Source organism: Myxocyprinus asiaticus, chromosome 2, assembly GCF_019703515.2.
Source record: "Myxocyprinus asiaticus isolate MX2 ecotype Aquarium Trade chromosome 2, UBuf_Myxa_2, whole genome shotgun sequence".
NCBI classification, from domain to species: Eukaryota; Metazoa; Chordata; class Actinopteri; order Cypriniformes; family Catostomidae; genus Myxocyprinus; species Myxocyprinus asiaticus.
Window position 1 is genome coordinate 61,706,451 of NC_059345.1, and position 13,487 is coordinate 61,719,937.

The following is a 13,487-nucleotide window of genomic DNA, read 5'->3' on the forward strand; positions in this document are numbered from 1 at the left end:
CTACTTATAATAATAAATAAAATTAAGATAAAGGTTGATTTCTTTGCAGTGAATTAGTCACGGTGAAGGTCGGGAGTTGAGAGATTTTATCCAAGTAAAATAAATCATGGTTTTACTATAGTAATATTGTTGTAACCATGTTTTTTGGTGGAAGCCATAGTTTTAATGCAAATTTTTGTTGAAATTTTAATGTTTAATTTTTGTGGCTACTATGATTTTACTACAAAGTACCATGGTGATACTATGATTACTGTAGTAAACATATGGTTAATTTTTGTATGGTAAGGTTAGGGTAAGGTTTAGGGGTTGAGGTTGGTTTAGGGTGTCTGTGGGACTCTAAATAAGCACAACAAACACACTGCAGTGATACTGTATGTTAGTATTTAATTAGGAGTGCAAATAATATCTAACACTATTTGCAGTTAGTGCAAAGAAGATGCTTTTTGTTGCTATTTACACTTAGTAAAAATTATATATTGAAAAAAATATATTTATTGAATGCACTGTAAGTCACTTTGGATAAAAGATTCTGCCAAAATGCATAAATGTACATGTAAATAAATGTAGTACACAATGCCTTCTGTAAATTTTTACATTTAAATGGTATGACCTTAAAATTGTGTAAGATGCTTCCAGAATCTTTCTGTCTTTTCCTGACTAATACCAATTTACCACAGTTTTATTGTAGTAACAATCAGTGGTGGACAAAGTTCATTATTCCTGTAGTTGAGTAAAAGTACAGATGTCCTGATAAAATATCACTCCAGTAAAAGTAAAATTACCCCTTTTTAATTTCCTCTTGAGTAAATGTGCAAAAGTACTTGCTTTCAGATGTAGTTTAGGATCAAAATTAAAAATTACTGGTCTATGAGGGCTATTGTTAAATATTTGTTTGCAATTAAATATGCTATATCCACCTGCTCATACAAGTATATATTTAAGGAGAGAGTGGTCTAATGTCACAGACACACAGATAGTTCAGAGCTTTTTGTTAAAGGGATAGTTCACCCATAAATGAAAATTCTCTCATTTACTCACCCTTTCTTTCTTCTGCTGAACACAAACAAAGATTTTTAGGAGAAAATTTCAGCTCTGTAGGTCCTCACAAAGTGAATTTTGAAGCTTCAAAAAGTACATACAGTAAAGGCAGTATAAAAGTAATCCATACGACTCAGGTGGTTAAGTCCATGTCTTCAGAAGCAATATGGGAGGTGTGGGTGGGGACAGATAAATATTTAAGCCTTTTTAAAATTCAATATTTTTTACTATAAATTCTCCTCCCTGCCTAGTAGGTGGTGATATGCAGGAAGAACGCGAATCGGCAAAAACAAAAGAAGAATGTGAAAGTGAAAGTAGAGATTTATAGTAAAAAAGGACTTAAATATTGATCTGTTTCTCACTCACACCTATCATATAACTTCTGAAGACATGGATTTAACCACTGGAGTTTTATGGATTACCTCTATGCTGCCTTTATGTCCTTTTGAAGCTATAAAGTTCTGGCCACCATTCACTTGCATTGTATGGACCTACAGAACTGACATAATCTTCTAAAAATCTTTTTTGTGTTCAGCAGAAGAAAGTCTTACACACCTGGGATGGCATGAGGGTGAGTAAATGATGAGAGAATTTAAATTTTCGGGTGAACTATTCCTTTAAGAAAAACTGCTATTCACATTAACAGTGTGTGTGTGTGTGTGTGTGTGTCTCCAATAAAAAATATGAAAACTTGCCCCAACCTGATATTTATGACAAATCTGTTTGTCTTGAGAACACAGTTCAAACTTTCAGTTTAAATGTAACTTTTTATATTGACTCTTGCCTGAATGCATGCTAGTGTGTTTTTATTGTGTTCACTTGTTTACCCAACACATATAGAATTTGGAGGATGGAAATTGTGTTTTAAGGATAGAATTCACAAAAATTATTATAATTTAATAATTATAATTAAGCATTTTATAGTTTTGATTTAGGTGTTTATAACCAACATACAAAACCACTGCTAGAGCAAACAAACATTTGTGCAAAACATTGTATTTATTGAGGTTTAGGCCTTGTGGTTCTCCCCAATATATATACTGTATGATAAGAAATTAAAAATTTAAAAAGTAGAAAGGTCTTAAATATGTAACCTGCAGACTAAGATAAAGTATTGTGTAGCAGTAATTCATATAATTTCAATCTAACTAGTGTTTAATGGTCTAATATTGTTTTTAGATTTTTCTGTATGATCACTGTGTGAATTGTGGAAATTATTAAGCATAAGGCCTCATTCAGCTATTATGTTCATTCTCTTACGTTGATCTTTGTTAGCGTTTTCCATCTGCATTCATTGTGAACTGGAATGATAATTGCAAAATAAACAACAAATGAACAAAATCACTGCTCTGTAGTTGTCTTTATTTGACAATAATAAGCACTTAATAAGCATTGTACATTTACAGGACCAATGAAATGCCTCTAATAATAATACAGTTCTGACAAAAATAATATTTTCTGTAATAAGATGGTTTTAACTGAGCAGAGCCACCCTCTTAGCCACATAAACAGCTTAAAGTGTGCATACTGTAGAATACAAGATTTGATTTATTTTATTTTTTTATAGGCTAATATTGAATAATTAACTTTGAGAAGGAGTCATCTAATCGGAGTCATATCTCTCCCAGTTTACAGTAAACTGTGTTTATTTGTTCTGAATCGGGTTCTGCTGCCTGGTGTACTGTAGCTCTTACTTTAACAGTGTTGTCCTCTCGAGGCCGCTGTTGCTCCTGATTTTCTATCATTACATCGACACTGACAGCTCGATGAGCCTTAGGCTAAGAAAGACACAAACAAGTCATTTAAGATTGATTTGCATCTAAACTGGTCATATCTGGAAAAAACAAAAATGATCTTCAACTTGCAATGTTACTAGATTATGATTTAGCAAATTATCTTATTCCCTCCATTTCTACTCTTTCTTAGATGCTTCATACCTGTCTTGATGGGGTGTCGTAGATGGTTCCTTCAATATTTTTGTCAGCATTGTTTGCCGTATGAGTGTGGGATGTGTTTGGCTTGTGCACTGTGCTGTACTTAGTTCCTGGACCCTGTTCACTCACTGTTCCATCTATCACAGCAACAATACACTGATCCAAAAAGAAAGAGTATGGTTTAAAAATAAGAATGACAGACATGACAAATTCTGTATTAGAGAAACAGAGGTATTTTGGCAATTACCTGTGGATGAATCTTTGTGGAGTTTATTTTTTTGACAAGCACTATAACCAAACCCAAAAGAAAACCCAGCACAACACCAACACAAATGGTCAAAACAATCCAAAAGACAAGTCCTGGTGGTGAGCGCAATTCACTTTCCTGTTTTTCCAGGCCTGAAGACAAATCAAAACGAAGTTTTTGATCAGAATATATAAGAAACAATAACAAAAAGGCTTTTTACACTATGCTTATGCTGCCTTCGTGTGCTATCGGAATTATCCTACTTCCCACTTCTGAAGTGGTAATTACAAGTATGTCATGTTCACGTGCTTTGTTGTCAGAAAGAACAGGAAACATGGATGAGGCCAGGTTCATTCATACATATTTCTTGAGAAACTTTTATTCTGACACCATAATACATATACTCAGTTAGCTTGCTGACAATAATGGAATTTTGTTCAAATACAAGCTATTTTCACAGTGTAAAAATGTACAACATGCATCAAATGGTTGGGGATATACATAAATGAATATGACCAAAACAGCAAGTGCTAACAATTAGCTATATTTAGAAAAATTAACAAGACCTGTCATGCAAAACAGAAACTGTGCTCTCCTCCGCCATGTTGAAAGTTTAGGACTCCTCCCATCTTGGAAACTCGGGTATCAAAATTATCTCCGAGTTTCCCAGTTGTAATTACGACTTGAGGGGTCATTCATGTGCAACTTCCGAGTGGGAAACTTGTATTTACGATAATTCCGATAGCACGTGAAGGCAGCATTAATCACAGGTTAAAGGCCACTTTTATGTTTCACACTTAAAGGTTAGCACTTAATTTAACCCATATGAAGCCTGCATAAATTTGCAGCACAGTAACCCTTAATCACTCTACATATGTACAGTGTGAATCCCAAAATCTGACAACACAGGATTATTTCTGGTCCAAAGTATGATAAATGTGAACAATGGAAGACATATCCTTGTTTTGACCATTTCAAGTGTAAAAAGCCCATTAGAAAAACTGTTGTAGAGCATAATCACACAGTTGTTATCATCTGATGAAGTTGTTGCTTTGTGAAATGTATGCTTACACATAATATTCAGTATCTCAGAATGATTCCTGCTCACATGGTTGTTGGCCTGACATTGAACTTCTCTGCTTCCCAATGCAGTAACAGTGATGTTAATGGAGGCCAGAGATCCATGTGTCCTTGTACATAGACTTTGGTCGCAGTCATAAGTGGCCCAGCTGCCATCAGCCGAGCAGTTCACTGTGGCCCGACACAGTCCAGCAGAGGTGTTATTGTCATCCTGACTCACTTCGATTAAGGGCTCAGAGACAGCAGCTGAGAAACGACCAGAGTCAGGTGAGTTAGCAATAAAAACTATGCTGAGATACTAAAGAGTTAATTTTATAAGTATTTATGTTTGCGACAAAGCTACCATACTGTTTTGTACAAATTTAGGTTGTTATGTGTTTTCTCTCTCTCTCTCTCTCTCTTTCAAATCCCACAAAAATATTTCTAAATGTAACTCCTCCAGCACTTGTAGGTTACAACCATGTAACTTAGCACAGTCCTTCAGTCTGTTTTGACTTAGTGTAGTGGGCTTTATTTCTTTTTTCTTTTTTTCTAAATTTGATTTATGGTGTTCCCCCAGTGAATGATTAATGGTGCGTTTATAACATATGGGATTACTGTAATTACAAGATTCTGACTGAGAATCTCATAATTACAAGTTGAAAACTCTGAACTCTATGAAAGAAAGACAGACAAAAAGAAAGCTTACGCTCCACTATAAGTGTGTATGCAGCCAGAATTTCTTCTTCCCAGAAACCCAGAAGGGCTTCATATTTCCCGCTGTCATTTTCTTGAAGGTTTTTAATGGTTAAAGACCCATCTGATAAGTTATATTCCATTCTATTTCTATAGTTGGGGGCAACGCCATCTGGACATGCAAGTGCCTCTTCTCTGTTGAATCGTCTCCATTTAACTTGAGTTTGCTGATGTGACTGATTTTTCTGACTGAAGCTCAGATGAATTGATGTTCCTTTCAATCCGTAACGATTCTTTAGACAGTCAGCACCAAAATCTGCAGGAATGAACATGTAACTTATGCCTGAGTTATCTCTAATAGTCATGCATAACAGTTAAGTACTCTGTTCAGTATCCTACGATACCTGTAAACTTATGGAGAGAACTTGAGCATACACATTCACAACATTTTAAAGCATGGTTTATAAAACATTTCGGAATGTTATGAAAGCTTTCCTGCTAGAAATGAATGGACACTGAATTTTATCCAATTAAAAGCACATATTTTTGGTATCTAAAAATGTTCCAAATTCAATGTTTATTGCATTTATAATATTTAAACTTTATATACATTTACTGAGCACTTTATTAGGAACACCTGTACATCTACTTATTCGTGCGATTATCTAATCAGCCAATCGTGTGGCAGAAGTGCAATGCATAAAATCATGCAGATACAGGTCAGAAACTTCAGTTAATGTTCCCATCAACCATCAGAATGGGGAAAAAAATGTGATCTCAGTGATTTCGACTGTGGCATGATTGTTGGTGCCAGATGGGCTGGTTTGAGTATTTCTGTGACTGCTGATCTCCTGGGATTTTCACACACAACAGTCTCTAGAGTTTACTCAGAATGGTGCCAAAATAAAAAAAAACATCCAGTAAGCGGCAGTTCTGTGGACGGAAACACCTTGTTGATGAGAGAGGTCAATGGAGGATGGCCAGGCTAGTTCAAGCTGACAGAAAGGCTACAGTAACTCAGATAACCACTTTGTACAATTGTAGTGAGCAGAATAGCATCTCAGAATGCACAACACATCGAACCTTGAGGCGGATGGTCTACAACAGCAGAAAACTATGTCTGGCACTTTATTAGGTACATAGCGTTCCTAAAATGCTCAGTGAGTGTATGTGTATATATATATATATATATATATATATATATATATAACTCTTGGACTACATGCGCTGGGCTTTATGACATGCTTCTAATTTGAAATAATACTGCTCGGTTGTTTGTTTCCAGTTATTTGTAGTTACAATCTGCTATAAATACAGAGTTTCTGAAAGACCACATAAAAAAGTTCCGCACTAATATCTTTTTCTAATTGCAAAAATTATTTTTATTATAATTTATAATTATTACATAAATTATTATATATTATTTTCTTTATTTAAAACAGAATGCCAACAGTTAATGCCAAAAAATAAACATAATGATAAAAATAAGTAATCACATATATTTGTGATTTATTGTGAAAAGTGCTATACAAAATAATACTGAGTTGAAGATGTTTCTATTCAGGTTTATCTAAAAAAAAAGAGAAAAAAACAATATACACCTGATAAATTATCAGCAGGTACGTAGGAAAAATAACAACTAAACACTGCTGCTGCTTGCGAATAAACAATTTTATTATAGGCTACAACGTTTCGGTCATGCAACCAATACCTGATAAATTGTTCATTTGCAAGCAGCAGAAGTGTACGGGATTTTGTTTGTTGTTTATTTATTAAGGTTTATCTAATATAAGGGAGACCAGGGCTAGTTCTCACTCTGGGTGCGTCTCGTCTCGCTCCCTAGCTCCATATGTCGTGAATCAATATATCTTGAATACAAATTCGGGAACTAAGGGTGTTCTTTGACTGAACATTGGGACACTTATGAATTAATCACCTGCAACACGATTATGAGATCGTGCATAAAAACAGCTGATATTAGTCAAAAACATTGCTGTGTAAAAGACACTATCATGCATTTTCGTTGTAAATATTAAAATGTACACTGCTTTTATGAAAGAAAAATAACTTAAATTGGCAAATAAAAATACAAAGGACTGTATTTTTTATCTTCTTCTAAAAACTGTATTATTTAAATATTGTTTCTCTTTCATGCACATTCTAGATAAAGGTTAATAACAAACAAAATCTTTGTGAGAGTGTGATATCATATATTTACACTTGAGAGACTTCAAAATACATGACGACATTTCTGGTTAGGGAACATGCTGCCAACCATGGAAAAAACCCATATCGGTAGACCACTATTATGAATATTGCATTATGCATTCCCCCTCAATGTCTATGGTGGTAGCCTCATAGAGACACAAATGTGGCTGCAGGAAGGAAAACTTTCCTCATTTACATTCAATGCATAAGCCCTTTTGCTTGGAGTTGTGAAGGTCCAGACTGCTGACGGCCAACCCCCAAGGTGAAAATAACAAATCTGATTGGTCAGGTTTTCTGTCACACTGCTAATACAAATGAATTACAGTACCATTCCTGTGAAGCAGGACGCAGTAAGGTAGAGCTACAGTGCGATAATAAGCAGTTTTGATTGGCTGTCAGGCACAGCTTACTCCGTCAAACAGGAGAAAAAATGTGAAGATATTTGAAGAAGTCTACAGTTTTTTTAAGTGGTTTTGAATGTTGAATATTATTGTATTTTAATGCATTTATTTCTTAAATTAATATACATTTTTTAATAAACGGGAGAAAGAATATTTTATATTTTAAATACATACTTGCTGCTGTGTGTGAACAGTCAAAATGCTTCTATTAGAAACTATTGTTGAGTTGGTCCATCCAGATGCAGTAAGTACCAAATATATAGATATATAACTCTGAAAACAAAGATTAAAACAGATGTGCTCCAGGAATTTAAAACTGTATGTCACGATCCAGGACATTTGCAAAACTCTTTTATTAAGACACAATGCCATGATCCTCGCAAACGATTTTTTGTCATAAGCACCTGTTTTAGCTGATTTACAGCCTGCTAACTTCTAAACTAACTTAAAACACGCATCAAATCAAAAATTGCCTTTTAAACCAGTATCCTGATGAATGAACTAGGGAGCTGATTGAGACACACCCACTGTTTATTCCAGTTATTATTTGTGAGATTGTGTATATTTTTGAAAGTCAATTTCTGTATAGCTGCATACCTTGAGTCTTGACTACAAAAAAACTATTGAGCAATTTTACCTTTGGTGCCCAGAAAAAACGATACAGTTCATTGAAAACACATTGACCTAACTTGCCCCAATAACGGGCCATGTTGTCACTATATAGGGGTATACTGGAACATGCATTAAACCAGTGGTGTGAGTTTCATGTGATATTGGGGGACAAAACTTAAAGTAAAACAATAATGAGGTACAAAACGATTAATGAGGCAACAAACTGGAATGGGTAACGTCCAAAAATATCAAATAATTGTGGCCGAAAAATATTTTAATTTATAACATTGTGTACATTTATGACATTTAAAACACACATGAAACATGCCCTGACCTGATTTTCATGAAAAATACATTTGTCCTTAGAACATATTTCAAACTTTCTGAAAAAATATACCTTCATAATATGGTCGACCTTTGCCTGAATATGAAAACTTACCATGGAGATTATTATTTACAAACATTATTCTCATTTAAAAGGGTTTTTTAACTAGGTGTTTGAAACCAACATACAAAACCACAGCCATTATGTGACTTTTCCCATGTGACAACTAGCCCCGCGTCACCCCATGACATCATTCGAATAGTGGGTAGAACAAAATGCACAATCAACCTACACTGTAAAATGTAATTAGTTGATCTTACTTAGATTTTTCAAGGCAATCGATTTGCATACTTTTCTAAGCAAACGTACTTATTTGGCTCAAGTAAACTGAACTTAATTTTTTAAGTTATGTTAACTAGTTACAAGTAAACTTAACTCATCTGTGATTAAAGTATCATTATTTTTATTTAATTATTTAAATTGAGTTATAGCACATCTTATACTGTATAAAGGAAATTATGACTAGAATCTCGATTAGCCATATGGCACATTGGATTCTCCTCAGTACTTTTTACTGGGGGCTTTTGGCGTTAAAAAGCTTGAAAACCCCTTTTTCAAGGGAACTCTAGAGATCTTTTTTTTTTTTTTAAGTTGGGAAATTATTAATGAAAGAGAATACAGAAAACGATGATAATAAATGATAATAAAACCTGAAAAAGTTACACACCTTGAGTAAAGCTGAACCAAAAAATTAACAGCAGATTGAGTGTCATAACTGTCATTTGAACAGTGAAGATCTAACACCAGACTTCCTGTTGATGCACACCTGCAGTATGTGGTAGAAGAACAGGAAAAAAACAGAGAAGTTTTTGTGCAAAACAAAACCAGCAGAGCACCAAACCAATGTTTTAAAATAGAAGAAAAAAAAAACCAAAAACATGTATTTTACTTCAACCATGACAAGTTCCCTTGACTGCTCAGACAATTTATTTTTGCATTTCATTGCACTTGATATAGAAAACTCTATGCTACATTACATATAGCATTATACTGAAAGATGTCACCTTGTCCCATGGAACATGTGACTCAGATGAATATGAAAGCGATTGTTTCAGTATTTCCAAAGTGAGTCAATTTCTCTCTCTCTCTCTCTCTCTCTCTATCTCTCTATCTCTCTCTCTCTCACACACACACACACACTGACAGACAGGGTTGGGGAATAACAGAGTACATGTAATGGGATTTCTTATTTAAAATACAAAATATTAGTAACTGTATTCCCCTAAATCGTTGGTAATCAGAATACAGTTACATTCAAAAAGTATTTTGATTACTGAAGAGATTATTTAGCATTTAAATGTCATTTGTTTCATTAAAGGTGCACTCAGTAAATTTTTCCTCATTAAAAAAATGTTAACTCCTAAAGACATGAATTGTAATTTTGCAATATATGTAGGAAATCATGACCACTCACATTAAAATGAAGACTCCAGTCATATCAGTAACCATATAAAAGCTGTTTTATTTTACATGGAGAGGGTCCACCATGGGGGCTGCCATGTTAAAATCACATGACCAGCCGGATACTACTCGCTTAATCTCGTGTAACCGTCCTGTTAATATGACACTTTCACTCATTGATTAACGTAATCATGGCTGACCGTGAATACTACTTTTCTACAGTGACATCTGAAACTGAAAACTATTGATTTTAAATTACGCTGCATCCAAGCCACTAGGTGTCAGTGTAAGTCCAAGATAACACAAAGACAAAGTTACTGAGTACACCTTTAAATGTTTAGTCTATTCAATTGGAAATAATTTATCCATATATAATAATACAATCCGAGGCGCGGTTTTAACAGCGCAAACAATTTCTCATGATGTGTTACATTCATATGAGCAGACAGAGGGCACTCTTACACTGTAATGAGTGAAAAGGTAGATCTGAATACATTGAGGAACTTTTCCTTTATGAGATCAATAGAGAGAATGCACATAAGATCAGAAAAAGAGCACCTGTTACCAGGCACATTTATATTGATCCTATCAAGAAAATCCATTTTATATCACTTTTTGCACTCTAATTAGACCTTTGATACTAGGGCAAAGACGTACAGCAAAAATCGTATTCTTATAGAGAATTTGTTTGTATTGTTTTCCTGTACAAAATATCTAAAAATCTTTAAAACAAGATATATTTACTTGATCTAGTTTTAGAAGCAACACTGCATAAGATATATATTTTGTCTTACTGTACTAGCAGATTTTTTTCATTTGTTATTAACCTGTTTATAGTCAAAACAAGTGAAAACATCCATGCTGAAGAAGTAATCCAAAGTATGCAGATTACATTAATGATCTTGAGTAATCTAACAGTATATGTTACAAATTACATTTTGTAGTGGAATACATTTGAAAAGTAACCCTCCCAACCCTGCTGACAGACATCCTCCATGTAATTCACAAAGTGAAGATTCATATAAAATATAGATTCTATATCTATAATCTATGTTTCACATTCTCAATATGCTAAAAGCAGATAGTATAGATAGATACAATATATTAAATTATAGAGATTAAATCTGAAAACATTCCACTTCTAAGTGATGTAATGGTCTACCTATTTTCTTGGCACCTTAAGTACACACTGTGGACTGTAACAAACAGCCAGACCTCCTCCCACTGTTATAACACGCTTAACCAACAACACTTGCTTATATCATATTACTTCCACTAGTTTGAACTCAAGTATACTACTTACACTGCTCTGTGCAAAAAAAAAAAAAAAAAAATCAACTGAGTAAGAATTGCATTTTCTTGTGTAAAATGCATAATGTCTGAAGTAAAATATATAAATACACAGACGTCATACACATATGATACCAATGAGAAATATAGGAATGCAATAAAGTTATCTCATGGTCAGAGAATTATAAAATCTTACCTGTAGTATTTGCTCCGGTTATGTAACTGTTTCTGTTCACTCACTGAACTCTGAAGTCTTCCTGTTAATTTGCATATTTGAATCAAGCATGCGATTCACTAGGCTGTATGACAGTGGTGAAATGGAAACACTAACTATACTAGGATGAGATATATTTCACCCCAAATTGAAAATTCTGTCATAATTTACTTACTCTCATGTTGTTCCAAACCCGTACGTCTTTCTTTCTTATGTGGAACACAAAAGGAAAACATTTTATTAATATCCCAGTCCATCTTTTCAATACAATGGCAGTTGATAGTCAGTGACTCACTGTAAAGCTTAAAAAAGCACCCCAAAGATCCCCTTCAATTTGCTTATCGAGCAAACAGGTCTGTGGATGATGCAGTCAACATGGGATTGCATCATATTCTGCAACACCTGGACAGACCAGGGACATATGCAAGGATCCTTTTTGTGAACTTCAGTTCGGCTTTCAACACCATCATCCCAGCTATACTCCAGAAAAAATTACACCAACTCTCTGTTCCCATGTCTATCTGTCAGTGGATTACCAGCTTTCTGACGGACAGGCAGCAGCTTGTGAAACAGGGGAAACTCACTTCTAGCACCTGTACAATCAACACTGGTGCCTCCCAGGGATGTGTGCTCTCCCCACTACTCTTCTTTCTCTACACCAATGACTGCATCGCCAAGGACCCCTCTGTCAAGCTCCTGAACTTTGCAGATTACACCACTGCCATTGGCCTCATCCGAGATGATGACGAGTCTGCATACGGAAGGGAGGTTGAACAGCTGGCTGTCCGGTGCAGTCAAAACAACCTTGAGCTGAATACGCTCAAAACGGTGGAGATGATTGTGGACTTTAGGAGGAACACCCCAACACTGACCCCCCTCACCATTCTAAACAGCACTGTGGCAGCAGTGGAGTCATTCAGGTTCCTGGGCAATACCATCTCACAGGACCTGAAGTGGGAGACCCACATTGACTCCATTGTGAAAAAGGCCCAGCAGAGGTTGTACTTCCTTCGCCAGTTGAGGACTGCCACAGGTGATGCTGATACAGTTCTACTCAGCAGTCATTGAGTATGTCCTCTGCACTTCAGTAACTGTCTGGTTTGGTTCAACTACGAAATCAGACATCAGAAGACTACAAAGGACAGTTCGGACTGCTGAGAAGATTATTGGTTTTTCCCTCAGGCTATCCATCTCATGAACAGTTAAATTGCCCCACTGAGCAATAACTATGTGCAATACACAGTTTAGTCTTTTTTTATATTTATCCAACACATCCAACCTCTTCTGCCATTTCATTCCTCTAAAAAAACAAAAACAAAAAAACAATTGCACTGTACATAACAGATTTGTATTTTGCACTGTACATAACAGATTTGTATTAGATTTGCACTACGTATGTGTATGTATGTATGTGTATAATTCTTTTTTATTTTTTATTATTATCTATGTCTTGCTGCTGTTTTTGTATCGTTTTTTGTATTGTTGTACACTGGAAGCTCCTGTTACCGAGACAAATTCCTTGTATGTGTAAGCATACTTGGCAATAAAGCTGATTCTGATTCTGATAATATCATATAAGTAGTCCATGCGGCTTGTGCGTTATATTCCAAGTCTTCTGAACATCCTTCCAAACATTTGGCAGTCACATATTTACTGCAACTCTGCTCTCACACATAAAGATACCAGACAATGGATTTATCCAACAGTGCAGCAACACATATTAAGCCTTATTATGTTGTATCTTATATACAATTATACAATGCTGTTCTGCAAATTATGAAAAAAGAATAATTTCTCTCATCATTTACTCACCATTATGCAGTCTCAAACCTGTATGACTTTCTTTCTTTTGCGGAACACAAAACGAAGATATTTTGATATCATTAATTCATTAAGTTACCAAATAAAATTATGTTTTCTGTATTTGTTCCAAAAAAAAAAAAAAAAAACCGTTACTCGGACCATAAGTGTCCAAAATTATAAAGGCAAGTTACTTAGTAAG

The 13,487-nt window shown here is 34.8% G+C and overlaps 1 protein-coding gene across 2 annotated transcripts; it reads right to left on the reverse strand.

The window, feature by feature from the left end:
• Window positions 1–2,379: 2,379 nt before the first annotated feature.
• Window positions 2,380–11,529, reverse strand: si:ch1073-220m6.1 (uncharacterized). Of its 2 annotated transcripts, XM_051719242.1 has the most exons (7): window positions 11,468–11,529; window positions 9,248–9,346; window positions 4,988–5,290; window positions 4,291–4,545; window positions 3,220–3,371; window positions 2,976–3,128; window positions 2,380–2,816 (listed from the first exon to the last, which is right to left on the reverse strand). In XM_051719242.1, exons 2-7 carry the CDS (start codon window positions 9,300–9,302, stop codon window positions 2,652–2,654), a joined length of 1,083 nt encoding a protein of 360 aa, XP_051575202.1. In that variant the 5' UTR covers window positions 9,303–9,346; window positions 11,468–11,529; the 3' UTR covers window positions 2,380–2,651. The 2 variants fall into 2 exon arrangements, with proteins under 2 accessions (XP_051575202.1, XP_051575193.1); XM_051719233.1 differs by lacking the exon at window positions 11,468–11,529 and having other exon boundaries at window positions 9,248–9,874.
• Window positions 11,530–13,487: the final 1,958 nt, after the last annotated feature.

What these genes read in the sequence shown, in the direction of transcription:
- si:ch1073-220m6.1 (XM_051719242.1), bottom strand. Translation starts at nt 9,302, where the DNA reads ATGACAGTTATGACACTCAATCTGCTGTTAATTTTTTGGTTCAGCTTT. An exon ending in TGAGATACTGAATATTATGT is followed by an intron (nt 3,372 to 4,290) that starts GTAAGCATACAT and finishes ATTTGTCTTCAG; the next exon opens with GCCTGGAAAAACAGGAAAGT. An exon ending in ACGACACCCCATCAAGACAG is followed by an intron (nt 2,817 to 2,975) that starts GTATGAAGCATC and finishes TGTCTTTCTTAG; the next exon opens with CCTAAGGCTCATCGAGCTGT.